At 35.4% G+C, this 27773-nt stretch overlaps 1 protein-coding gene across 3 annotated transcripts in view; it reads left to right on the top strand.

The window, feature by feature from the left end:
* MCM9 (minichromosome maintenance 9) overlaps positions 1–27773 on the top strand; it is a 265434-nt gene that overhangs the window by 213868 nt on the left and 23793 nt on the right. For all 3 annotated transcript variants that reach the window (XM_089804504.1, XM_089804503.1, XM_089804502.1), the window contains one exon: positions 5537–5603. In XM_089804504.1, coding sequence (XP_089660630.1) covers positions 5537–5603 — 67 coding nt within the window. The remainder of the gene's footprint in view (positions 1–5536; positions 5604–27773) is intronic.

The raw sequence follows: 27773 nt of genomic DNA on the forward strand, positions 1-27773 counted from the left end.
TGTCACATGACAACAGACAATCCACATGGCAACAATCTCTCCTTCCAAAGATGCCGATAAGGTGATTAAACACTATTCCACAATGGTTTTTGAATGGCAATGATGACACATGAATCATTATGTTCATATGATAGATTGTATGACAATGTCCTCCGTGTCTGGACAGTCAAGCAACTAGTAGGATAGTTAGCTAGGCTATACAGTCTTGAGAATGGCTTCTGTATCTTGGCATCAAGGTCGTACAATGACATTGTCCCTCATATGGTGTTAATTGTAACGCTTTGACTTGGTCAATATTTTCCATTAGGTTCAATACGGATAATGACGATGTATGATGGATAAATTCCCACTTCAAAGATGCAAGACAAAATAATAATATTAATAACACTTCAGATTACTTCAAATTTGATCTATACAACAATTTTGGACGAAAGGCAGAATAGGGTGAGGAGTTAGTCCCACCAAAATGCAAATTGCAAGTAGAGGGGATCCCTTACCTCCGAAATGGAAGACAAATTGAACTCCAGTAGGAATCTACACACACAAATAAAATATACCATATTCGCATCCCTACAACAATAACTAACCCAACCTTATATATGGCTCTTGGAAACTTCCCAAAGGATTACAAATGTGCCGACATGGCCAAAACATTACCAACAATGTTAGCAATGGTGTATGCACCTCTCCTTTTCAAAGCTTTCCTTGTTGTGGTTCCATTGTTGCTTGATTGCTATCTTCCCCAAATCTCAACCCCGATATTGTCTCATTACAAAATCCATAAATCGTGGAAGCAACGATTATGCTTTTATACTCTGGCGTACTTGTGATTTATTTGCCCAATCTGCCACTCCCACAAGTTGATAACTTTCGATTGAGCTTCGAGGCTTTGGGAAGTGAGCGCTTATTCGACAATGATGTTACTTTTGGATTAATAAAATGATCTTGGCGTAATCTCTCAAATGAGATAGTTTTTCTTGAAGTTGGTGAAAATAAGTCTTTTCATGAGGTGGGGAAGTGCAACATTTAAATCTCACATGCACTACCCTCATTAATAAACTAATTGAAGCTATGATAAGTAAGGTAAGTATTCATTTCTCGTCAACCTTATTCTTTGACCACCAACTTGCAAGCTATGCCACCTGCAATTTGTCTTGTGCAAAGATCGGAATTCCTCTCCTAGAAGGATATAATAATGAAGAGCCCCAACTGGTGTTCTAGCTTGAGTTTATAGAGGCCATTATGGAATACTTTAACATAATTTCATAGTTACACCACCTTGGGGGACGGGGGGACGGCGAAACGGGGGGACAAGTTTCCGGGACGGGGGGACAGAGGGGCCTTAATTTGGGGACGGCGGGGGGACGGTGGGGGGACGGCGGCAGGGGACAAGAGGGGTGTATATATCTATGCATATGGTATTTAAAAATGTTAGTTATGAAAATATGTATTGCAATATAGGATGTAAAGATGTAAAAGAGTGAATACTTGAAACATTGCATTGAATTGGAACATCGAACATTAAACATAAATAGTTGAATTTGCAAATAGTGAATAGCAGGATGTCCCCCATCCTCGGTGGAGGTGGTGGAATCTAGTGGCACCGCTGGGGACGGGGAGACGGAGTCCCCAAGTCTCCGGTGCGTTGAAGTCTCCGAGACGTCGGGCAAAAAGGGGGGGGACGCGTCCCCGTGTTACTATGCATAATTTCCAGTATGTTCACTATCGCCTAGGATTTAAGAACTAGTCATGCCTAATATGAAAGTGATGTCTTCGAGCTGGAAAGAGAAAGAGACCGTGCAAAGTTCGGTTTTATCTTGGCTGAAGTAGAAGAAGAAAGAGTCATCAACTTCATGGCCGACCTCCTTAGCTTACTGCATTGCGGATGTGGAAGATGAAGACAAGGAAAATGAGGAAGTGGAGCCAAACGAAGTCTGAAGCTGATAGTTTTCTTGATAATGGAAACTGAACCGTTTCTAGTTTTTGTTTGTAACAGTCGCCGTAGGAATAGGAGTTAGTATTATATAAGGTAGATCTTTTGTAAATAGTAAGAAGTTGGGCAGGGGGAGAGGAAATTGAATTATCAGAAAGAAAGCATAATTTTGCGCTAGTATTTGTTATGTAAATGACTGTCTCCTTTTCTACTTTTCATATGACTACGTATCAAAATTTCATGTTGTTGCCTTTTGGGCCTCTATTTCTATGTGTTTCGTGAAATACTTCCTGATAACTTTTCAATGGTGTGCGTTATCTTATCTTTGAATAACAACTGGGCATTGCAAAGTTTATTTCCCCTATTTGCACCATGAAATGCTTTATATGAATGAACTTGGTTTCATTTGTATTGATTACTCACTTCAGTAGTAGTGTGGTTTGTTTACTTTACATGCATGATCATTTATTACTTTGTTTTTTGGTTAAAAGCACACAGATCTTATATTCCTTGCATAGCATACATGAAGGACTTGTACCTCAAAAATCAGAGATGGGTTTTGTTGTAGTTTGGCTTCCCATTTATCTGTTGTAAGCATTTGATTACACTTCCTCAGGCTTGTGGAGTCATTTATTTGTTTAAATTTGAATTAAGAAAATGTTCTCCAACATAAAATAAAAAAGGGTATGAGAGATAATACTATTAATTTTTGCGGTTGTACACATAATTATTAAATTAAACTAAATTATTTAATAATCTCCACAACTACAACTTTACTTTGATAAGCTTCACTATTGTTGTTTTGGAAGAATCCTATACTCCATTTTCTACAATACAAACACCTCTATTGACTTATCCCTTGTTAGTAATAGGATCTTAAACTCTATAAGCCTTTGAATGTTCATCATAACCAACAAGCATATAGAAAGATTCACAATCTAAGTCTTACCTTTTTTTTAAGGTTAATGAACATAACCAATGAAACCAAAAATCCTCAATTGTTGAAGATTGGGCTTCCTACTAGTCCAAGCCTATTTAGGAATCATATCATTTTAAGATTTAGTAGGGGTTATATTGATAAGTTGCATGCACATTTCTAGCATGCAACAGATATTTAGCCATTTCAACACTAGTTCTAGGTTCCTTTACACCATTTTTTGAGGTATATAGAGGGAACGCTAAGCTCATGTCTAGTTCCAAATGATTTCAAATAACCATTAAAATCCCATTTTACATATTCCTTTCCATTATTGGTTCTAGGAGTCACATTAACTCTCACCAAACTTATGAAATTCAGAAACTATATCAAGAACTTGATCTTTACTATGAAGAAAATATATCTAAGATCTTGCAAAATCATAAACAAAGGTAAGAACATACCTTGATACTTGATGGATGTTTTCTCTATGGGTCTCAAAGTTCACTATGAACAAAGTGCAACTTGTGAGTTGCCCTCCATACTTGAGCATGTGGAAAGGGCTCCCTATGCATCTTGCTGCTCATATATTTTGTGCATACAACCAATGAAGGAAAAGTGCTAAGCAAACCATCTACTATTTTAGACTTTTGCATCAATGGAATATTGTTAGAATTGATATGGCCAACTCTTTATTCCAAGTATGAAAATCAATGGTAGTAAGCAAGGAATATTTTGATTGAGAAAATTTGTAAAACTTGAAAAAATGGTCATGATCCACCTTAACATTAGCAATAAATATAATTTTCTTAGGATCAGTGATATAACATATATCCTTATAGAATTCAATTTTATAATCTTGACATATCTGAGAAAGTGAAAGCAAGTTGGTTCTCAACTTAGGAACATGCAATACATCATGCAGTTTACCTTTAGGCACACTAACATCGCTAATAACTTTCACTTGACAACTACAATTATTTGCAACTTGAAAAAGAATATTATAAGTACCAAATTGCATAGAATCGAAAGCCACTCTATGAGAAGTAACATTTTGAGAAGAACCCACATCAATTACCCTTTCAAGTAGTTTGGAAACATAGAAAGTACAAGAAAATCCTTGTCCAGATATATTACTGTTGTTACTAGATGTTTTTGGATTAAATTTATCTTGCAGATTATTTTTATTTTGATGCATTGGCTCTTTGTTATTTTGCTTTCTAGAACTTGGAATATTCCAATGATCATGCTTACCACAGGAAGAGCAATGAGTCCTTGTAGAATTATTCTATTTAGGATCATTACTACTATTATTATAGTTTTAAGAATTAGAATGATTTTCACATTTGTTATTATAGGAACTAGAGTTTTGACTATGATTTCGAGGAATGAAAGCATGTCCACTACTTTTAAGAGTACCAAATTGAATTAATTTTGCTTCTTCTTGACATGATAAATTACAAAATATATCATGTGTATGTTGCCTAGTCAAAGAAGGAATAAGAAGTAAAGCATGAATAGTTGTAATGATTTGTTGAAATCATACTTGCACTTATTGCTATAAAACATTCATGGCTCTAAAACACGACTTTATTGCTGATAAGTGCATTATTTCTGGCTGTGGTTGCCTAATAAGGACTGCTGACAAAAACACGCTTTTATCTTTCATTTGGTGAGTTATAAAGTGCTCTTTGGGGAGAAAAAAGGTTCCAAGGTTTTAAAAGGTGGTTTGTAGTGATCAAAAGGGCCTTGTACAGACCTCCAAAGTGCCACTTTAGGGTTTAAAATTAACTCGTCTGCCCAAAATGGCATCCATCTTAAGAATCCAATTTATTAAATATTTCAAAATTTTCATCTAACACCCTACGCATGCATGGAAGTCACTTTATTAAGTAATATTAAATATTTAATTTAAATTTAAAGCTATTTAAATTAATTCCTTTGGACCACATTACTTGCTAAAACAACATCACCAAAAGCAGTTACCCAAATTCACACTCTAGAAAAGGTTAGTATGCGTATCTCAACTAACTGAGCTTAATGCAACACATCATCCTCAAACTAGCTAGATCGAGCTGTTGCTTGGAATCCCATAATCGTAACTCATAGTCTGTGGATAACCACTGAACAGGCTAATTATTACAAAGCAGAAAGTGCTTAGGAAGGGGACATTAGACACCAAGCTTTTATAGGCAACCATTTACTATATGAACTCAACAACATATAGAAAAAAAAAGATTTCAGCATTAAAGTTTTGTATGGGTGTAACAGGCTGATGTATTGATGGGCTAAGGATCAATATGCTTAGAGACAATTGCTATCTACCATTATCAATTAAAGCTAGTTGCCTTCTTTGTTATAAGACATCATGGAGAAGAATAATGACTTTTTTGTAAACTATTATAATTTATATGTGAATCGTACTTATGCTACCTATTAATTACTCTAAAACTAATGTGTTAGAACTAAAAGCAATTCATGTAAGCGATATCACTGCTTAAACTACAATCAATATAAAATTATATTGTAAACACATTTCTACTTTTTACACTTTTGTGACAGTTTCTGCAAATATTCACCAGGACTTTTGCACCATTCTAAAGTTTTAACACTCAAATTTGTGTTTGTTAGTCAGTTTGATTTATATTCATGCAAAATGATATTGTTTTAAACATTTTTCTCTGTAGCATAAGGGAACCAGACAGAGCAACCATTCACGAAGCAATGGAGCAACAAACGATAAGTGTGGCTAAGGTATTAGGTTATCTTCAATATTCACTTTCATGGCATAAATGCAACCAAAATTAGTTTTATTTTATATTTATTTGTTTTTCTGAAATAGTTGCTATTGCTGGTGTTTGGCTAAAGTCTAAATGCAAGATTGCTCCAATTTCTTTTTCTTCTTCACAATCATTATATTTCAAATGAGCTAAAGTCTGAGACATAAACGAGAGCAATCAGGATGGCCTAAAACATGATGAATAGATCCCTGTTCTCATATAACCTTTTCGATATTAGTAGAAGATTCAGTTGGCATATGTATAAGTTTATATATCTAAAATAACTCATTATCACAACTGCTCAAATTAAAGGGGTCAGTTTCCAGCCGATCAGAAACTTTTTCTCTTGCTTGTGTCATTGATAAAACATTTTTGTAAATCGGCTTTCTTCAATTTTTAGATGTCTAATACATAGTTCGGCTAAAGCTGTTGCTATGAGCTCCTCGACTTTTTTAGTTGTGATGAATATTTTTTATGGTATATTATAGATTGAGAGGTGTTCTTGATACTTATTTAAAATGATGTGGTATGTGTCATAGTTGGAAAGCTTGAACTTGCTTGTACTCGGGCTATGAGTCGGAAAAAAAGTGGGACTCAACACAAGTAAAAACTATAGTCAATACAAAAAAAGTAATGCATTTAGAGAACATAAGAGCCATAATTGAAACATTACACATCATATGATGTCCAAACTCTCAGTGTTTGAAATTTCATCATTCATACTTGTAGTTTTGAACTTTAAAATGTGCAACACCAACATTAGTTTATAAATGTTTACAAAATCACCTAGATATCTTTTGGCGCTCTGATGTTGTTTCCTCACGTTTTTAAAACAGTACAGACCTGTTTTGAGCAAAAACAAAAGCATAAATGTAAAAAATGATTTTTTAATGTTTTAAACTTAGCTTGGCTTTCCCAGCAAATTGCAAAAGTCTTATTCAAGGATCCCCAAGTCCATGTCCGAGTCCTTCAAAAAATTCCCGAGTCCAATCCACTGACTCTACCAAAATTGACTTGCAAGACTGTGGCGAGTCGGCTGTTAGCAGATTTTTGCTATGGCCCAAGCAGGTAGAGTCAATTACCAATTTTCAACCATTTTCTAACTCCCCTATATTGCATTAATATGTCTGAATGAATTTACTTAAAGAAATTACACAATACCAAGTCATTGCATCAAAAGATGTATGAAATACATATTACAAAGTAATTGGTAAAATACTTGCTTGATATTAATAGAGACCAAAAGGCCAATATATACAAAAGATTAAAAACGATGCTTCTTTAGGAAACGATCGTAAAAAATAGAAACAATCTATTCTAGCTAAAAGAAAGCTAATTGATAACTACAAACTAACTAATATTAAAAATGTTCTAATATTTACAATAGATTACAAATAGATAACCATTAACTAATAATAGAAGGTATTTATTATCATAATACCCTCCCTTATTGGTTAATCTATCCAGAGCATAGAGTTGTCGAAAAACGTTAAAGGTAGATTTTGTTTGCTTAAAGTGCTCTACACTGTTCGTTGTGGGATGCGAACCAGATTGCCTAGATAGGGTAGCTAAGCACTTCCAATATTCAACCTTTCGGTGCCCATACTTGTGGCAATAGTTGCATTGAATGTTCTTTTTCTTGGAGCCTTTTGAAGCTCGAGCTGAGGACCTCTGCTGAGAGGATTGCGGAGAACTAGAACCACCTTATCTTTGTTGTGATATTCAAAGATGGTGAGCATCCGCTATTTCCATGTGCCATAATAGTGACCGTTGAACTTTTGATTTTCCTTGAGCAAATTATTAAAAAAAAGATGCCATAGCACGTTTTTCAGTAAAAAACATGAAAATCTGTGAAGGCACATACTTCGGGCAAAAAACATAAGACCCAAAAAAAATGAAAAGGTACCCAAAAGAGAGCTCACAAAACCTGAAAAGAATATGTTGTCGATTTTAGGACTTGCTAGTGCAAAAATCTAAGTAGGAAAATTGAGGCACTCGGAAACAATAGATGTCAACTCAGTTGAGCTCTCAAAAAACCCACCAGAATGTGATTTTTAAAAATCAAGTATAGAAAATTAGGGTTTTGAAAAACACGGCTCTGTTGCTGCAAAAAAACAACAAAATAGCAGAAATGTGCAGAAAAAACAGATGACAAATGTAAAAAAATGATTGTAAGAAGCAGAGAAAAGTAGATGTACGGAGGGTAATTGTTCATTGCTTGTATGATTGGTTCTAGGTTGCCTTGTCGTGCTGTTGTCTAAGTTGCTTGTCCTTCCTAGCTCCTTATTGCTCGATGTTCCTACATTGGTCATAAGCAGTGTGTTAGAGAAACACTTTGAGCAATGACTAGTTACAACCTCACATGATCATTCAATTGTGCATGTACAAATTAGTCTCAATGTTCATTAAAGAAGAATGTCATTTGAATCCATCATGTACTCTTGAAACAGGTATCTATTTTGAAATTTATTTGCTTGACGTGTAGTTACAAATGTCCATCCTATAACACATGGAGTAAAATGTGGCTCCCACAAGGGTTGAGTCCAACATGCTACAAGATAGCAAAAAAGTTATAACGGGATAAGTACATGAAGTTGATATAGTTATAATAGAATCCTATGACACAATATTGATGTGGAGCACTGAGTTTTAAGTATTGATCAAGAGCAATAAGAAATAAATGGAAATAGATGTGGCATCCCAAGCAAGTCAGTGTTGTTACTAAAGAAAGTCATCATGGTCTAGATCAAAGCAATGTTCTTTTGAATAATATATTTCATGATAGAGATATGATACAGACATAAAGAAGTGATGTCTCTTGAGTATAAATTAGCATTGTAATATGTATGCTCGGATAGAATTTTTGGTGCCAATGAGCAATGTTGCTATGTTTCTTTGTTTTTTTTATAGAATTAAGTTTCAGAATACATTAAAAGTGCAGGAGAAATGCTAACAACACAACTTCAGCATTATTTATAATTTTAAATGGAAAGGAAATACAATTAACATAAATCGAATTCCACCATTAATTAAGTAGAGAAACCTGATTTTCTCCTTAGCTTAATTCTTTGTGCTTGTCAGCTGAAAGGGAACCTGAACTATGAGTCAAAGACAACTCCTCAACTCAACACCACCATGGTTATCCATAACGCAGGCTAGAGACACTATCAAATAGTTTGGAGTTGATGCAGATTGCTCCCAATGCAAATTGCGGCTAGGTAAGGAATGTCATCTAGCTATAAACAAATCGCCAGTTGCAAATTCAGAGTGATGTCTACATACAATTCCGCCCCAGCACAAATATGACTCCAACAAACTAATTAAACCCATAGCCTTGACGTCAAGCTGATGGTAATCTCAAACATAAATCCCAACAATGAATGACAATCACCAATTCTTCAAAACATTTAACAAATCGATTGCTAGTTTGAAGCACATTACAATCGATTTTCTTCAGAATATCAATCTCCGTAGACATAATGAGTACGGTTGGAGAATTTCGACAATTGTTTACTTCAGCACATTTACCAATGATGAATCTTAGAAATTCTTCAAAATCCTCAGGCAACGAAAAGAGCAAAAAATATATTATATTCAAGATGTCTCTCTTCTCACAACAAACCATATTTATAATGCCAACTGAGCCATTCAGCTTCACCGACACACTTTTCACTTAAAAAGCAACTTTATAATATAAAGTCCAATAATTATTAGACGTGTATTAAATATTCATTGCAGCCAACATGCTCTCCACTAAATATGACTTCAATTAAGAAGACCCAAAGAGACCAAATATTCAAAGCTAGATGATCATCCTGTTCGAACTGCTCAATCCAAAAATAGCAACTGGCCATGAGAGACTTACTGAAAATAGTAAGTCCTAAAATAGCACTCTCCCGACAAGGATATCCAAATCCAAACATCAGTCCACGAGGGTCGTGATGATGAGTTGGCAAAACCACGCTCCAAAGACCTACCAAGTCGGAGACATTACAGTCCTCCCTCCCCAAGATTGCTTGTCCTCAAGCAATCACAATCTAGCTTGCTGTAGAATATCCTCAGGCTCCCAGGTAGCATCCTCATCTGGTAGATTCTACCACTTGACCAAAAACTCATGAATGGTCCTCCATTGCAATTGCCTCTCTCTAGTATCAAGAATTGCCTCCAGAATCAACTCTAATTTTCCTTCATCATCCAATGGAGGCAATATAGGAGATGGTATCACATGACGACCCAAAGCCCCCTTGATATGTGAAACATGAAGTACATTGTGAACCTTTCCCAAACCATTAAATTGATGCACAAATAAATATTTTGTATGTTTGGATGACTTTCTAATTTTTAATAAGATATATTCCACTATAAAGAGTGAAGCTGGCTACAAATCTGCACTTCTTATCATTTTGCAATTCTTTCAACATTCTCCATTTTTGTATGTATTATTCCTTTGTAAATATAAATCAATTACTCCAAGTAATTTAAAATGGACAAAATAGATAATCAAACTAAAATTGAAGATATACTTTGCACTATGTTTTTGACAAACATTTATTAGAATAACAATTAATTTATTGACACTTGATTTTAATTTGCTGAACATTGGCCGACATCACCACATGAAAATATAACCGGCCGGGGGTATGTTCCCTCGATCCATTGAAACTCAATAGCCCTTGTATGAATAGTTAGTTAGCATAGAAAAATGCCTCTAGAATAATGGGACCCCTATAGAATAATGGGCCCTCTAGAAGAATGGGCATATTCTTCCGATCTTTAGGTGCTGCATCCGCTGATGCAAGTCCAACGAACTGCTCCTTCCGAGTAAGATATTGATCTTCGGCTGGACTGGATAATTTGATCGATCAAAGATTCAATCGATATATGCATTCCTCGGAAAAGGAACCCTTCAATGTGCCAATTCGATCCCCAATATGCAAGGTACAATTGATGAAACCGGTTACACTATGTAAATGCAGGTCACCAACTTCAAATCGTAATTCCAAAAATCACGGCGATTCATGCGATTCACACGATTCAACGATTCGATTCAAGCCAAACGATTTTTTGTGAATCAGTGAATTGAATCAGGGATAAAGGGTTTATGAAATAAGTTCCTAATTTCAAGTGTTTTTTTAATTTGCCGATTCGTGGCCGATTCGATTTTGATTCATGGCTGATTCACGATTTGATTCGAGCTTGCCGATTCCGATCCAATTCCGATTCTTGTTTCTTTGCTTCAAACTGGCCCACTAGCAATAGAATTCACTTAGCTAGATGCTACATGTATTTTCAGGCTAGTTGCGGCCCCTCAAATTCCCAAATGTAGCTCACAATCTACCTTGCTATTTTCTTAGGAAGCAATCGTAGATGGCTTAGAGATAGTTGTCTAGTCTAAAGGTGAATGCAAATGAAGTTTGGATGTGCAAAGTGCTCCGCTGGAAGTTGACGACAGTCCTCACACCATATTCGATCACAATTATTGCAATCTCTAGGTGGTGAAAGACTCAAGGAATTCTATCTCAAATCAAAGAACCTCCATCTATTCAATTGTTCAAGATACAATAAGAGACAGTAGGAGAATTTGTACATGTGCTATACCTCAGCAACATATTACAATACTTCTCAGAACAATTCTCAAAAAAATTCTCAGAAACCCTCAGTCGAATAATCAATAAGAAATATATTCTCAAGATTATTATCCTTAGCTATAGTAAATACAACAGGAATGTTGAGCAATTGTATACTTCAGCACAATTACCAAGAACTTTTCAGACTCAACTCTTATACTTCAGCAAGGGCGAGAAAATATTAGAACTCAGAAAAAACCACAAAGGCAACAAAAGCAAATATATGTTAAAGTGTGTCTTTCTCAATGAAATGAGCGCTCATTTATTATCATTCATTGGCCAAAGGTTCCTAAAAAACTCCACTTCTAAAATTGTGGAAGTTTTCCAAAAGAACTCAACACGTTAAACTTTCTAACACACTTCTTAGAAATATTTCTTAAAGTCATTATTATAATAATAATAATTTTATTATAATAATGCAACTTAATAATTAATAAATAAGAGCTCATGCAACTATTAACTTTATTTACTGCAGGTGACGACCAACTGCCAAGCCACCCATTGCACTACCAAGAATAGCAACTACCAAAAATAGTAAGTCCACAACTTAGACTCCCAAAACGCCCTGTCAGCTCACAAGGGTCGCTATGATGAGCTAACTCTGTCAACTGCGTAGACTTGCCAAAAATGGGTACATTATAGTAATGTTCTTTTGAACAATATATTTCATGATAGAGATATGATACAGACACAAAGAAGTGATGTCTATTGAGTATAGATCAGCATTATGGTAGGAAGTATAATCAATACTTCAAAAGAGGATGATTAAAAGATAAATGCTTTGCAAAAGAGCAAGACATTGAGTAGTCACCATAATGGAAATAGTGAAGAGCAATGTCATTAAACAAAGACCATTGTCAAGATGGAGCAACACCATGATATAGCTGGAAAATCAAGATAAAGTGCAGAAATTCAAAACTATCTTCAGGCCAAAACATGCATGAGTAACATGGAAAAGAAGTATTCAAGTGATCTTTGACAACTATGCATCAATAAATAGTGAGAAAACAATGCTCAAATCGAGACAATTAAATTACCATAGTTAGAGTGATGCAGAGTGATTATGGGCTTCTTCAAACTTTAGACAATCTTGTTAAATGTTTCCAAATAATTGTGTTTTCTTTAGTGCTTCAATTGCAACTAAAGGCTCAAATGGACCAAACTAAGGATTCGATCTTCCATGTGACCTAGTAGGGTTCCAAGGACTATAACTATTCCAAACTCATCAATGGAAACTATTCACAAAGTTTCAATTGCCCATTTCATTGGCAATCTTCACTTGCTGTCCTACTAGGCCTAGAGGGCAATCAAGCCTCCAGAACGAATTTTTAATCCTTTTCTTAAAACTTTTCCTAATTACTTTAAAAACAATTTACATATTAGAGCACCCATTTGGATAGTCTAAAACATACCAAAAATTTACTATGACTAGTTCTGGACCAATCTGCCCAACCAGTCAACTGTGATTGTTTTTAGGCCAAAGTAAGGTCATTTTTACGAAGGAAGCATGGCAAATATCTGTCACCCAACCTCTCAAACTTTTATAAAAGGTTAATTTGACTCCAATTAGAAGAATAACCTACCAATTTGGACCTACAGGCTTCCTATACGCAAAAGCCCTAAATTATCCCACAAAACCCTAAAAAATGTAGGGGTTTCTCAATGTTGCCCTTCCAAGCAATATTTCAACCAACCAATTGTGGAGTCACCTTCCGCTTGACATATGGAAACACATTTCAACATAAAACATAGCTCTCCTTTTGCTGGAACTCCTATTGCAATACCCATACACCAAATTTAGTGTACCTTCAAACATCCATACCTATGGTGATCAACAATTTCATTATACTTTTTGGCAAAACCTTGTTAGTCTCATATGGTACATGTTAAATCACAACCATTCCATGAGAAATAGATAAAAAAACATTCATGGAATGGCCATTAAGCCACAATTGTTGTCAAACTGTTAAGTGAATACAAGGAACCTTCACACTGTCAACAACCTTTTGAAATGCCAGTACATTATTACCTTATATCGTTCATAGGGCATGGGGGATGTTCAAACTTTATATTCACATCATCCAAGCATTAAGATCAATTTAATAAACTTATTCAATCATGCAAAAACACAATTGATGGAAATATTATTTATTTGTTTACAGTTCGTATACACCTTATCAAATCAATACATCTCTGTCATTCCTATGCCTCGACCAGGCAATAAATGGTGCATCTCAACTTATCCAACCGATCAAAGTTGGTTGCAAATCATTACAACTCTATTTATCCCATTAAACATACTCTCCCTTCTAGTATGAACTAGTCGTTAGGATTCAAAAATTTGAATGTCTAACTGCTATTAACTTGCTTTATTTGTATTTCAATTTAACAACTTTCTATCTAATTAACATGTCTAGGAACCTTTTATTATTGGTCCCCCCATTCGAGCAATTAGGTCCTAAGATCCTTATTGACCTTTAGGACTTTTGACCTTTACATTGAATTGGCCATTACGAATGGACATGATTGGCCTTAAGAGTACCCATTTAAGCTTAATTGATGCTCCTCCACCTTCCAAGGCATCTTGTGCCTCCATCTGGCCTTGTGCTCTAGCAGGTGCCCTTGCACCATAGAGCTTCGAGTACAATACTAAAGATAAACGGTGTTTTCAAAAAGAGAGCTGATGTGCTATTTTAATTGGCCATTATTATTATGGAGTTATGCAATACTTTGTTTATTTGAAGCAATGATATGTTCATAATGATTATTGAGTAAATGAAAGGAGCAACCATAGCATTTCGATATTTAGAACATCATCAATTTGTACATTGTAAAGCATTTTCCAAGAGATGAATAAACAACTTCAGGATTACAATGCAATGTTACTAGAGCGGATGTTACATCCCAATTTTTGACCTAGCTTGAAATATAGCCGTTGAGGTTTACATGAAGTCGGTAGTTTAATTTGATATAATCTGGCGAAATGGTAAGTTAGTCAGTCATTATGATTTCAAGTGTAGATGACATGTTAGTTGATTGTTAATCACGAATTCATGAAATTAAGATGAAAGGTTAACTGATACGATTATTTATAATTTATAATTTTTTTTTAGAGAAATTCCTTACAGGGAGCTTGTTGAAGGGGCAGAAGCATTGTTAGAAAAGAATTAGGTAGGGCATCACCATCACTGGGCTGACAGGTAGAGGACCTAGCGATTTGAAACATGATACATCTGCAGGACTCGCATGAGTTATTTAATAATTTTAATTAAAATAATTGAGTTTAAATAAAAAAGGTATCTTAAAAGATTTTAGTTTATCCTTCGTTAAATTATTTTCAATAAATATTTAGCTACACGCTTTTAAATATTAAATGATTTGGCACCATTATCTTTTGATAATTTAATAGTTGTACATTATAATAATGTTCAAATTATAATAATAATATTATTATAATCTTCGAATTTTTAATCTTCCAATTCTTTCCAATAATCAATTTAATAATTGGAATTCTAATGGTCATCTTAGGAATTCAAAGGGATTCTTGTAACTGATGAAGCTGTAGAGTCAGGCTCTTTTATATTCTTTATGTCCCATTACCCTAGCATTCATTCAACTATTTTCCTTCAGCGTTCCAGGCCATTATGGCGGGTGACCCAAATGATGACAGAGCTCTGAAATTGAACTCATTTATGCTTAGACTTTCCTTATCACACTCGCCATGGATCTTAGACCAGAAAACAAGGAATCCAATCAAACGCAAAGCAATCAAAATCATTAGAGGAGTCACGTAAGGTGCCTGTTGTAGCTTGTCTTTTATTTTCTTTAAAGTTCGATGAACAACAAACAAAGTCTAGATATATACTCTTAAGTTTCCGCCGGTTCTTAGTTCTCCAAATTCACAAGGTAGCAATAGTAGTAAGAAGATTATAATACAGTTTCCAAGTCAAGGTAACAGAGAGTTCCTTTCAAATGCAAGAATGATAAATAGAAATTGAAAGATATACACATTCGATTTTGAATCATATAATGGAAAACCCTGTTTTATAGTCTAACAACTAAGTTTAAAATCCGAAATGCTTCCTATCATGTTTTTCCTTGTATTTAATTCGTTGAGTCTGAGGTATGGATATAGAATACCATTATTATGTTGTGTTGCAAACATTGTTTCCTTACATTTAAATTGCTGAGTTTGTAGCATAGGTAAAGAATACCACTATCATACGTTGGGATACAACTCATGCTAAACTATGCATTAAAATCATTGAATCTATTTAGAGCATCACTATCTTAAGCCATGCTGCAAATCATGTGTTACCTTGTATTTTAATTGTTGGGTCTGCAACATGAGTATAGAATACCACACCCTTAGCGTTGTGTTACAATTCATGTTTCCTTATTTCCTTTCCATGTCAATAACTCACAGATTCCTTAACATTGTATATGGGTTTGATTCAAATTCAAGAAAATAAATAACAGAATAAGGATATTGCATTGTAATAATGTTTTTTATTTTTATTTTTATATCTCTTTTAGCCATGATCGTATACCAGACTTATATCTCTGTTCAAGATATAAAAGCATCCTCTTATAAGATAATATTATAAACAATGAGAACTTCATCAAATAATCAAGATGGAGGTGGTGTAAATCGATTGCCATAGCATTGATCCAGTTATAGGATTGTTTTTTACCGTAATATTTGAATATGTATTACTCTCAAAGCAAACAGATTTCCACAATCCATGAATATTGTATTAATTTCTGGGGAAGATTGTGTGAGAGTTTTTTCATCAACGTTTCGGATCATACTGTATGATCCATCATCAAGATGCCACTGAGTCACTGAGAGCAAAAAAATGGATCATACAGTATGATCCGAAACGTTGATGAAAAAACTCTCACACAATCTTCCCCAGAAATTAATACAATATGTATTACTCTGTAGATTCTTTTTAATAACTTTCTTTCTTGATAAAAGATAATATACAGTATGGAATATTGTTTCAATTTTAATTGAATATCAAAACAGAGTACCAAGGAAATTCACTAGGCTAAGAGCCAGAATAAGGTGAATAAGGTAAATAAGGTACAAGACATAATAGTAAAGGTTAATTGTTTAGGCATCAAGGAGTCATCGGCCTGATGACCTGATTATGGTGAGGAGGTGTAGATGATCCTGTTTAAAAGAAATATAAGAATGTTGACATTTTGAGATCTCTTAAGAACATAATCATAGTTTTATGAAATAATGGTTGTATGTAATCTTCTTGAATATACGAAGGAGCTGTCTGCTCTGAGAATCCCGAATACTTGGGACTCACTTGGCTGTGAAGCCAAGAAGATGGGTGATGTGGTAAGAAAGGAATCCTCAATAGTATGAATCAGTATCAGTTATGACATTCAATATTTACCATTTAAACAAATTAATAATTCGTGCATAATCCTGTTATGGTGATTCCTTACTGCCAAGTCGTATGGCGTGTTTATATCTTGAAGTCCAGTGGATGGTAAGATGTTCCCTGTCAATTCCGGGTAGTGAGGGCCTTTCTCGTTAGAGATCGTGTGGGGATATATATATTGTGGTCCGAGGTTGGGTGGTTAAGCCCCTGACAATGTTTCACCTCTCTCAAGATGTCAGATATGCGTCAGACAGAGATGATATGCGTCAGACAAAGATAAGCCATGCATTCAATTGTTTATCGGAAATAGGTATTATCATTTTTGTTTATGAGAAGGTAAGATTAAATTGAAGTATTTCATTGTTATCATCATTTTACTTTAATATAAATGAATATTGAATATAAGTATTTATCTAATTTTGAGAAGCTGTCATAGATAAGCAATCGGGAGGAAAAGAAATCCGAAGCCCTAATTGATTGTGTGACAGTTGGAACCTTAAATGATACAGTGGTATTGGAAGCCCTAACTGAATCCGTGGTATAGGAAGCCCTAGTTGAATCTGTGGTTGCGGAAGCCCTAGATTAAATTTGTGGTCACGGAAGCCCCAAATTGAATCCGTGGTCACAGAAGCCCTAACTGGTAAAGTGGTATCAGAAGCCCTAAATGAACCGAAGGTAAAATAATGCCCTAATTGATACAGTGGTATGTGGTGCCCTAATTTAAAATAATAGAAGTATTTAATTTGATTTTAAAATAGCGGTTTTTAGATGATAGTTGTCATATGAAATTGTTATAATGTATTTGTGGACTAACTCGGGTGGTTGCAGAAGTATCCATTGATTGATTTCGATCTCAGTTTTCCGAGGTATGTGATTTTTAATTTCTGTAGTAATTTAATTTGATGGTACTTCAAGTATTTAGTTAAGAAATTTTGTTTCACTGATTTTAACAGTATATCTTATTCACATGAACATGAAATGAGATAACTGTCTTCTTATGAATCAAAGTATAACTGTGTTCTTTGAGTATGTTGAATGATAAATTAGACCCTGGAAAACCGGATGTTACAGCGGACATATAACAACAAGGTCACACTTTACAGTTCAAAGAGCAGTTATCATTTATGATTTGAAACAATCAAAGTAATTACTATTTGTGAAGGAAGATAAAGAGCTGTGTTAGAAAAAATGAATTCATATCATTGCTTTTGGGCATACATCATGTTATGTGGATTGTACAAAATACGTAGAATTGCATGACCATGGTGGACAACAACATTGTTTAAAGATAACGGATTTCCACAATCCATGATAATTATATTCCAGTGTTATTATGAACATTGAAGAGGATGTTATTAAAATGAGTGACATAAGTCTAGATGTCAAATCTAGAATATAAATGCTCATGCAGTGTCATAAAAAGTGAGACATCCTTTCATTGCACGAAGAAGGGTACTTCCCTTATCAATACAAATGCACATAACATAATTATTGTATAGAAATAACAACAAATTGCCAGAACCAAAGAATTGGAGGAAGATGAAACTTGCTTTCTATTATCTCTAATGAAATGGAATTACAATAATCAGAAATATAATAAGCACATCCATATGGGGATTCTTATTTAAATATTCTGCATGCTAGAGCCACCATATACATCCTCAAAACTGCCCTAGATAACCCTATGAGCCTTCACTATTTAGGGGGAATTTTAGTTGTCCAAGAAGGTTCTAGAACCCTTAACTTTGAGGCCAACCATCCCTAAGATATTATTTTTAATATTTTATTACATCGGAATATCCCTAAGCTACTTTCATGAGTCAAATGAGTTTTTGAAGGAATTTAATTTATCCATCCTAAGTAGCACAATTTTCAGAAATCATAACCCCATCACTCGTTGCCTCAATTGGATTTTATAACTACATTTTTTAAATGGCGCGAAGTGCTCCACAAACTTAAATTGTGATGCACTACTCATGTCAAGGTTCAACACCTTTTTAGAGCCACTAAAGCCTTCAAAATTGAGCTCAAAGTTTTTGCACCCTTTTGCCAAAAAAAAAAATTCAATATTTTCAAAACTAGACTTCTTCTTGCAATGAAACATTACTAGTGGGCTAATATAACCAAATTGAACCTTAGGGTAAAAATTAGAACACCTTGTGCTCAAATGAATAACTTACTAAAAATAATATCTCTGCACTAAGATAACCATTTTTGACAAACCATACAATATTTTGTTTTTGGATAATGCAAGATTGCCTTTACATCGAGGATGCTTTTGCATTAGACACCCGAGGTAGTTTGACAAGTAACCTTGACTTATCTCAGGTGTTTAGAGGAAAACTAAGGTGGTTAACCTCTTCCTTTGATAGCCATGATGATTTTTCCATAGGCCTTCCCTTCTATTTGACCAAATATTCCTCACATGTTCTGTATCTTGTACTTTTGATAAAATGACTATCTAAGCTATCTTCAATCTCCTCTATAGCTGAAGTAGTTATTGGAATATTCCACAGTGCTTTTGTTATGTCATCTTTAACACTTCATGATACTTTGTCAAATTTGAAATGTTAAACATGGGTGAAATAATAAGTTCATTGAGCAACTCTGTGTCATAAATTTTTTCCAAGTGCTTCTTCAGAATTTAGTATGGTCTAAACTTCTTCATCTTCAATTTATTATATGTTTGAATTGAAAATCTCTTCTTTCTGAAATGACTAGTACTTCCATCTCCAATGTGAAATTCCTTATGCCTCATTTTCTCATCTGCCTTAGCTTTGTTTTCATGTGTATTCATTTTACTAATATATTTCCTCACCTCATCATGTAAATTCTTCAAGTGTTTTGCAAAGTCTTCAACTTCAGTATTACTCGTCTCTCCTTTGTCCAACTTATTTAATTTCAAAGAATTGTTGGGACCACTTCCATATACTATTTGGAATGGTGATTTAGGAGTACTATTGACAAAATTATTGTATGCAAATTCTGCCTATGGTAAAATTAAATCCCATCCCTTTGGTTTATCTCTAATTAAGAATCTCAACAAATTTCCCAAATTGCTATTCACTACGCTATCCATTTGTTTGTGGATGGTATGTTGAGCTAAACTTCAAATCTGTCTTCAACTTCTTCTACAATATTCTCTAAAAGTACTCAACAAAATTGTGTCTTGATCTTAAACTATGCTCTTTGGTAGACTATGTAGTCTCATCAATTCTGTAAAAAAATAATTTCACTATACAAACATCATCATTAGTCTTCTTGCAAGAAATGAAAGTTGCTATCTTTGAAAACATATATATCACCACAAAAATGTAATCATCCTCCCTCTGAGATCTTGCTAAGCCAATAAAAAATTTCCATACTAAAGTCCTTCCATGGCTTCTCTGGTATAGGTAATGGCTGATATAATCTAGTATTCAGCTTTTTTTCTTGTCATCTGACATATTCTACAACTCTATACAAACTTCTTAATATTTTGTTGCAATTGTTACCGATAATAATTCTAGCTAACTAGAGCAATAGTTTTATCTCAACCAAAATGTCCACCAACACTCCACTATGCTTCTTTTTAATGAGACTCTCCCTCTTGGAACTCTTTGGAATACACAACTGACTACCTCTAAATAGCAAAGTCCAACTATTTATGATGCAAAGCTCTTCTAATCAATCAAGCTTTTGCCAAAAAGCTCCATAGGATGCCCAAATCACCTACAAGGTTCAACAACTTTCCCTTCAAGATTCTTTGCACAAAAATACTTAACCAAACTCCCAACTTTCAAGACTTCTTCCAAGCCTTCCTAGGGTCTCTCCTAATCCCTTTCAGCTTGTTTCAATCATTTTAAGTGCACACAAAACCCTCTGATGTCCCTAAATTTAAATTTAATAATTAAATTAATTAATTGGTCCCAGAATTAAAAAAATATAATAAAGGACCTTTAATTAGTTACTTTAATTAATTAATATGGGGCCCAAGTTAAATAATATTTGTATTTGTGGTTCCAATTGATTTAGTATATTTTGGACCCATTTTTATTTTTGTTTCCGTGGGTGTTGTTGTTGAGTATCATTGTAAACTCTTGGGAGTTCCTCTAAAGGGTATTTTAGTATGACATGTAGGTAGTAGTTGTTATGCGATTTGGATTATTTTCTTTGTACTGTTAAATCCTATCCATTTCGGAAGTGAAAGATTTTCCCTACTTGGCTAGTGCGATTTTGGTGGGATTCAACCCTCACCCTATTCCAATTCTCTATATTATCGCTCGAATTTGGCAAATCCGCGCCCCATGTTCATTTGTAGTTGGCATCCATTTGTTCTTGCAATTTGGAGTACATATTTAATATCTTTGATCATTTGGAATCATTTGTGTATAAAATCTGTATTGGTGAACTTGTTGGCATACAGGCATCATACGACTCCACATACTTCACCAAATTACTAGAGCACTTCCATATGGACTCACCCAACATTGTGCACCACTCTCTCCACTAGTTTGTGTTAGGATAAACCACGGAGAGAAATAAAAACTACATGCAAATATAACTAATAACAAAAAAATAATAGATCACATAGAAATGAACACAAGGCACCAAGATTTAACGTGGTTCACCTTATCCCTGGGCTACGTCCACGAAACAGCAAGTCCTATCTTATTACAAACCAGTGATTACAACTTGATTACAGTCTGTAATCCCTTACAGCTCAATACCACCGCAAGAAGCAATTTTGCATCACAACATAATGAAAATACCTAACCCTAAACCCTTTTATACAAGTATTTTATCAGTTTTAGGGTTACAACATGTCGGGCACATGTCGGCCATAATATGTCGGCTACAACGTTGGCCACGACCCAAATTTATTTGAAGAATGAAGTATGTATAGTACTTTCCTGATCAGTCACCATAATCTAACAATCTCCCACTTGGAGATTGATTCTGTAGCAATACATTTACCACATGGGGATCCCACTGGATCAAACCACCCTGAACTCTGTTGTTCTATTATTCATGTTCAGTCTAGAAGACAAACCGAAACTGAAGAGGAGTTCAGCTTCTCCCTTGTTACAACCTTTGTCAACATATCTGCTGGATTGTCATTTGTATGGATCTTATCCAGCTTTAACTGTCCATCCTCCAAAACTGACCGAATGAAATGGTACCGCAATTGTATGTGTTTGGTCTTAGAATGCAGAGCTGAATTCTTTGCAAGATGAATGGCACTCTGACTATCTGTGAACAAATAATTATCCTTCTGAGGATGTCCCAATTCTTCTAAGAAAAACTGAAGCCATATCATCTCCTTGGCTGCCTCTGTATCTGCCTTTGTAGTGGATAGAGCATTAATCTTCTGTAACCTAGAAACCCAACTCACAGCTGCTCCACTAATAGTAAAGACATAACCTGTAGTACTTCGCCTGGTATCAATATCCCCTACCAAATTTGAGTCAACATAGCCCTGTAAATCAATAGTAGAGCCCCCAAAGTGTAAACACTTATTGGTTGTTCCTTTCAAATATCTGAGAATCCATTTGACTGCATTCCAATGCTCAATTCTTGGATGACTCATGTACTTGCTAACAACTCCCACTGCATGTGCAATATTTGGCCTAGTACATACCATAGCATATATTAAGCTTCCTACAGCTGAAGCATAGTGTACCTTGGACATCTTATCCTCCTCTTCCTGTGTCTTAGGACACATCTCCTTAGTCAACTTCAAATGACCAGGTAAAGGTGTGCTGACAGCTTTAGCATTCTCCGTAGAGAAACGTTGCAACACCTTCTCAACATAATCAGCCTGAGATAGTGTCAATGTTCTGTTCTTCCTATCTTTACAAATCTTCATACCAAGGATTTGTTTTGCGGCCCCCAAATTCTTCATAGCAAATGCATGTGCTAACTGGCGTTTTAGCCCCTTTATATGATCCATGTTATACCGAGGTACAAGCACATCATCAACATATAAACATAAAATAATGTAGCTATCATCATCCAACCTTTTAAAATAAACACAATAATTTGAATGACACCTATTATATCCATGCTCATGCATAAAACTGTCAAATTTTAGATACCATTGCCGAGGTGCTTGCTTCAAGCCATATAAACTTTTTTTCAATTTGCACACTAAGTTCTCCTTACCTTTGACCTCAAAACCCTGTGGCTGAGCCATATATATTTTTTCATCCAAATCACCATGAAGAAAGACTGTTTTAACATCCAACTGCTCTAAATGCAAATCTTCAATAGCCACAAGACTTAAAACAGTACGAATAGAAGTCATTTTAACAACAGGAGAAAATATCTCATCAAAATCAATTCCCTTTTTCTGTGCAAATCCTTTTACAACTAACCTGGCCTTAAATCTTTTCTGACCTCCTTCCTCTTCTTTCAACCGGTAAACCCACTTATTCTGTAAAGCCTTTTTACCTGCAAGCAACTTGCATAGATCCCATGTCTTATTCTTCAGCAAAGAGTCGATTTCATCTTGCATTACAGACTCCCACTGAATCTTAGTATTCACCTGCACAACTTCTTCATAACTTTCAGGTTCACTAGCATCAGTAAGTAAAATAGAATACAAAGAGGGAGAAAATCTTTGTGGAAGTCTAATTTGCCTTGTTGACTATCTAACATTCACCGGTGTGTGTGGTATTTGTTGTTGCAGTTGTTGCACATCATGAGGAATGGCTGGAACATTAGCTTTTGGAGTATCATCCAGCACTACATAATCATCTTCTTTCTGTTAGATTAGGTGAAAAACTAATCTCCCAAGAACACCTACATGCATAAACCTGTCACATGGATGAAGCAAAGAACAGAGGCAAGGAAAAATCAAGGAGGCCAAAAAGCCAGATCCATCTTATGGACATGCAAAGAGCAATATCTCATATAATCCAATAAGTGAATAAATAAAATACAAAGAGGTGAATCCTTATAAAGGAATCATGAAACCCGAAAAGGGAAACTAAAGCCTAAAAAAGCTAGGGTTGCACAATATAATTAATAAAATATTAATTATATGCACCTACAAGATAGCTTAAGAAAACTAGAGTAATAGGCAACTTAATTAATTAAATCAAAGTGATTTAATTAATAAGTTAGAACAAATAATTACTCTAACACTTTCTTCTCATGTTGCTGCAACAGATCTTTGTACAACACTTTCTCATTGAATACGACATCCCGACTTCTAACAATTTTAAGATTTTCAAAATCCCAAAGCCTATAACCAAATTCATTAATGCCATTTCCAACAAAGACACATTTCTTTGATTTAGCTTCTAGCTTGGTTCTATTTTTAGAGTCTATATGAGCAAAAGCTTCACAACCGAAGGTCTTGAGAAAATAATATCTCACCTTCTTACCAGTCCATGCCTCCTCTAGAATACGACAACCCTCTTACCAGTCTATGCCTCCTCTGGAATACCACAACCCAAAGGAGTAGAGGGACCTCTATTAATCAAATATACTGCAGTATTGACAGCCTCTACGCACATGTGTAAGGGCAACCTAGCATGCAACCTCATGCTCCTTGCGTGCTCTATTATAGTCCTGTTCATGCATTCAACCACTCCATTTTCCTGTGGAGTCCTTGGAACAGTTTTCTGTCTACGAATCCCATTAGTGGAGCAATAATCTTCAAATTCATGACTACAATACTCACCACCATTATCAGATCTGAAACATTTTAATTTCTTACCAGTCTCATTTTCAACCAAGCATTTCCATTTCTTAAAAGTTTGAAATACATCAGATTTCTGTCAAAGGAAATAAACCCATACTTTTCTAGTTGCGTCATCAATAAATGTAACATATTAATGAGAGCCACCAAGGGAAGATACTTGAGCTGGTCTCCATACATCTGTATGCACAAGCTCTAATTTTTCCTTTTTGTTTTCCTTCCCAGTCTTTACAAAACTCACTCTCTGTTGTTTTCCATACACACAATTTTCACAAAAATCCATATTAACACATTTCAAACTTGGTAAAACTTTCTTTGAATGAATTACTTTCATAGCTTTCTCACTCATGTGCCGAAGTCTGTTGTGCCATAGTGCTGTATCAGAATCTACAACAACTTTTTGTTCTTCCTGCTCAACTGTAGCAATTGTTCTTGAACATTCATTTTTCTCTAAAACAATCAAAGTAGAAGTAACAATATGACCTGTACAAAGATATAAGGTCCCTACTTTCACACCTTTTGCTACTACAAGGGAACCTTTTGAAACCTTCCAATTTTTATCATTAAAAGTAACTACGCAACCCTCATCATCGAGTTGCCCTGCTAAAATTAAATATTCTACTCAGCCTTGGAACATGTCTTACCTCATGTAGTAGCCAATGATTCCCATTCTGCAACTTAATCTTAATTTTTCCCTTTCAAACGACGACACAAGTTCCCTTAAAGGATTAATCCACTGGAAAATGGGAGACTATGAAGTTTTCCATGGAGAATGTAATATGTTGCAAATACAAGGATTTTAGTTAGAAAGAAGGTACCTGAAGGAGTGTACTGAGTATAAAAAGAATGGAGCAATAAAGTTATCTACTTTGGATAACAAGCCTAGTAGAGACCTCGTTAGTGGGTCTAAGTCAAAAGCATATGAGAAAAGGAATAAATTGACAAGTTGCTATTTTATAAATATAAAAGAGGAAAAAAGACCAAAAGCAAAAAGCGAAAGTCACCAAGGAGAAAAAATGAAACCAAGTCCTTATAAAGAGACCAAGTCAAAAAGCATTACCACAATTGACAGAAAAGGAATTGATAGACAACAAGATGCAACTGAGCTAGCCGTACGGATATAGGAAGGAGCGGTCGAGGAGGTCACGTACAGACAGCCATACGAGAGGGACGGGTGGCCATGCAAAGGCACTTCTAGAACATTCCTGGACAATAGTGCGGTGAAAAAGTCATATGACAGAATAGTGTACACAAGGTGAACACGTCAGTATGGAAGCAAGGAAGTACGACCGTACGACAACAAAGAATTTCATCCATACGACAACAAGGAACTACATCTGTACGCCAAGACACATGCCTATACAATAGAGACACCAGTCCATATGGCAACAGGTTTCAGAAGGAAATCTTGTATGGAAGCCACCCATATGATAGTCATCCGTACGACAGAAGGGTAGAGTACGACATCACCAAGTCATGTCTGTATGGGAACAAGGAAAAGTACAGCATCGGAAAATTTCATCTAAACATGGTAGTGTACTAAAATAGCGAGTAAAATCCGTATGACTTCCAACCACATCCATATGGTATCCATTCAAGTCCATACGAAAACTATTCACATCCATACAGCGAGGGTGTATAAGAGGTAATTCTGTATGGCAAGTGCAGACACTTGTACAACAACAATTTGGAGGATGGCAAACAGAGGTATGGCAAACACAGGCATTCCTAGTACTTGAGAAATTCGTACAAAATCTGGCACAACCTATGGAAGTTGGTTACAAGCAGTCCTTGTGGAGGGACGGTTGGTACAAGTGGCATATACGACCAGTTCAACAAATTTGGGAACTAACACAGGGACACACAATGGTGAAACTTAGTATTGGAAATCCCAGCAAGGGAACATTATAGACTCCAAAAAGAAAGAAATCTGCCGTATTGCAAGCAAAGGAGGTAAGGAAGATGACAAAAACTAAAGGGAAAGTGGTACAGAAATTCACCATCACTACCAATAATATTACATTTGAAAGTGTGATGGGAAGCGAGTGCAGGACTTGGTGGGAAAAAGCAAAGGCAGACCATCCCCTAAAGAAAGTGTTATGTACAGCAGAGGTAGATAAAATCATTTTTATTTCAATTTTTGAATTAAAAGAGTTTGAGTCTATCCTATGGAATTTAATCATAGGGTATGAGAAATCAGGTCATAAATCTATAGTACATCATTTCCAGCAATAGGTGACAATTTCTTATGCAACAGAAGAAATAAGTAGGGATTTCGGAATTCCTAACAGAGGGCAAGAAGTAGAAAAAATTTCTATGATAGTAGAAGACAAAAAAAATGGTTGAAACTAATGTGCCGAAAAGACCTTACAAGTTTGGAATGGGAAGGAATCTTCAAGAACAGTCGGGGTTTGAAGAAAATCTTAATAGCAATTGATGAATGGTGTTGTGTGGTAGATTTGGTTATAAGCAAACTCACTGCGAGCAGCCACACTTCTGACATTGCTCTGTGGATGTTACCTGCAGTGGATGGATTGTATAAAGGGCAGACATATAACTGGGCTAAATTTATTTCTGATAGACTTTGAGAATTCATGGAGTTGAACCATAAAGCTTATATGCTGCATCATACGGTGGCCTTGTTCTTAGAAGTCGTACACACTCAGGTGAGCAGTGAGCACCAAGGAATTCCGGTACCAGCTAATAGGGTGGAGCCCTACAAGCTGGCTATGACATATTAGCTGTAGATGGATACCATGGGATCTCACAACGAAGGAGAACGTAAGAAAAAGAAACTGAAACAAACAATAATGATCGAAGAAGTGGAAGAGGAGGATGATGAATGTTCAAAAGAAGGTAGTGATATGGATTTCTCTTCCTCAAACTCACAAGAGGCAAAGATCTACTTGAGTCATCTACAAGGGACTCCACAGGCAGTGATGTTTTTACCACCTATAGAGGGGCTACTTCTAGCAAGGGTAGCAGAACCTCCTGAACTTTATAGAAATCGCCTAGTGTTGCCGACAGAATTGAGACAACAAATACTTCCAATCCAAATCAAGCAGGAGTCAACGAAGGAACAGGTGGCCGGCAACAAATTCCAACATGGGGGGCTTCCAGAATATTAGTTCCAAAGATGGTGCAACTTATCTTTCCAAAACAATCATCCCGTACTAAAGTAATCGATCTCAGATGCCAAACAAAGTGTGCTCATAAAGTGAGGTTACAAACACCTCTTGGATCGGAAATAGTCCATCCGGTTGCTTTTGTGGTACAACCAATAGGAGGAGAGGAGAAAACTAGGAAAATTCATACCCAGAGTAGCATGATGACAGTAGTTGGTACTGATGTGACCAAGACAGATACCATCCTGGAGGAAGCGTATAGGTTACTCGAGGAAGAAGGCATGGTGTCTTCACCCATAGAAA

The sequence above is a fragment of the Cupressus sempervirens genome, chromosome 10, assembly GCF_028749045.1.
Source record: "Cupressus sempervirens isolate cs-2001-9-10 chromosome 10, ASM2874904v1, whole genome shotgun sequence".
In the NCBI taxonomy this organism is placed as follows: domain Eukaryota; kingdom Viridiplantae; phylum Streptophyta; class Pinopsida; order Cupressales; family Cupressaceae; genus Cupressus; species Cupressus sempervirens.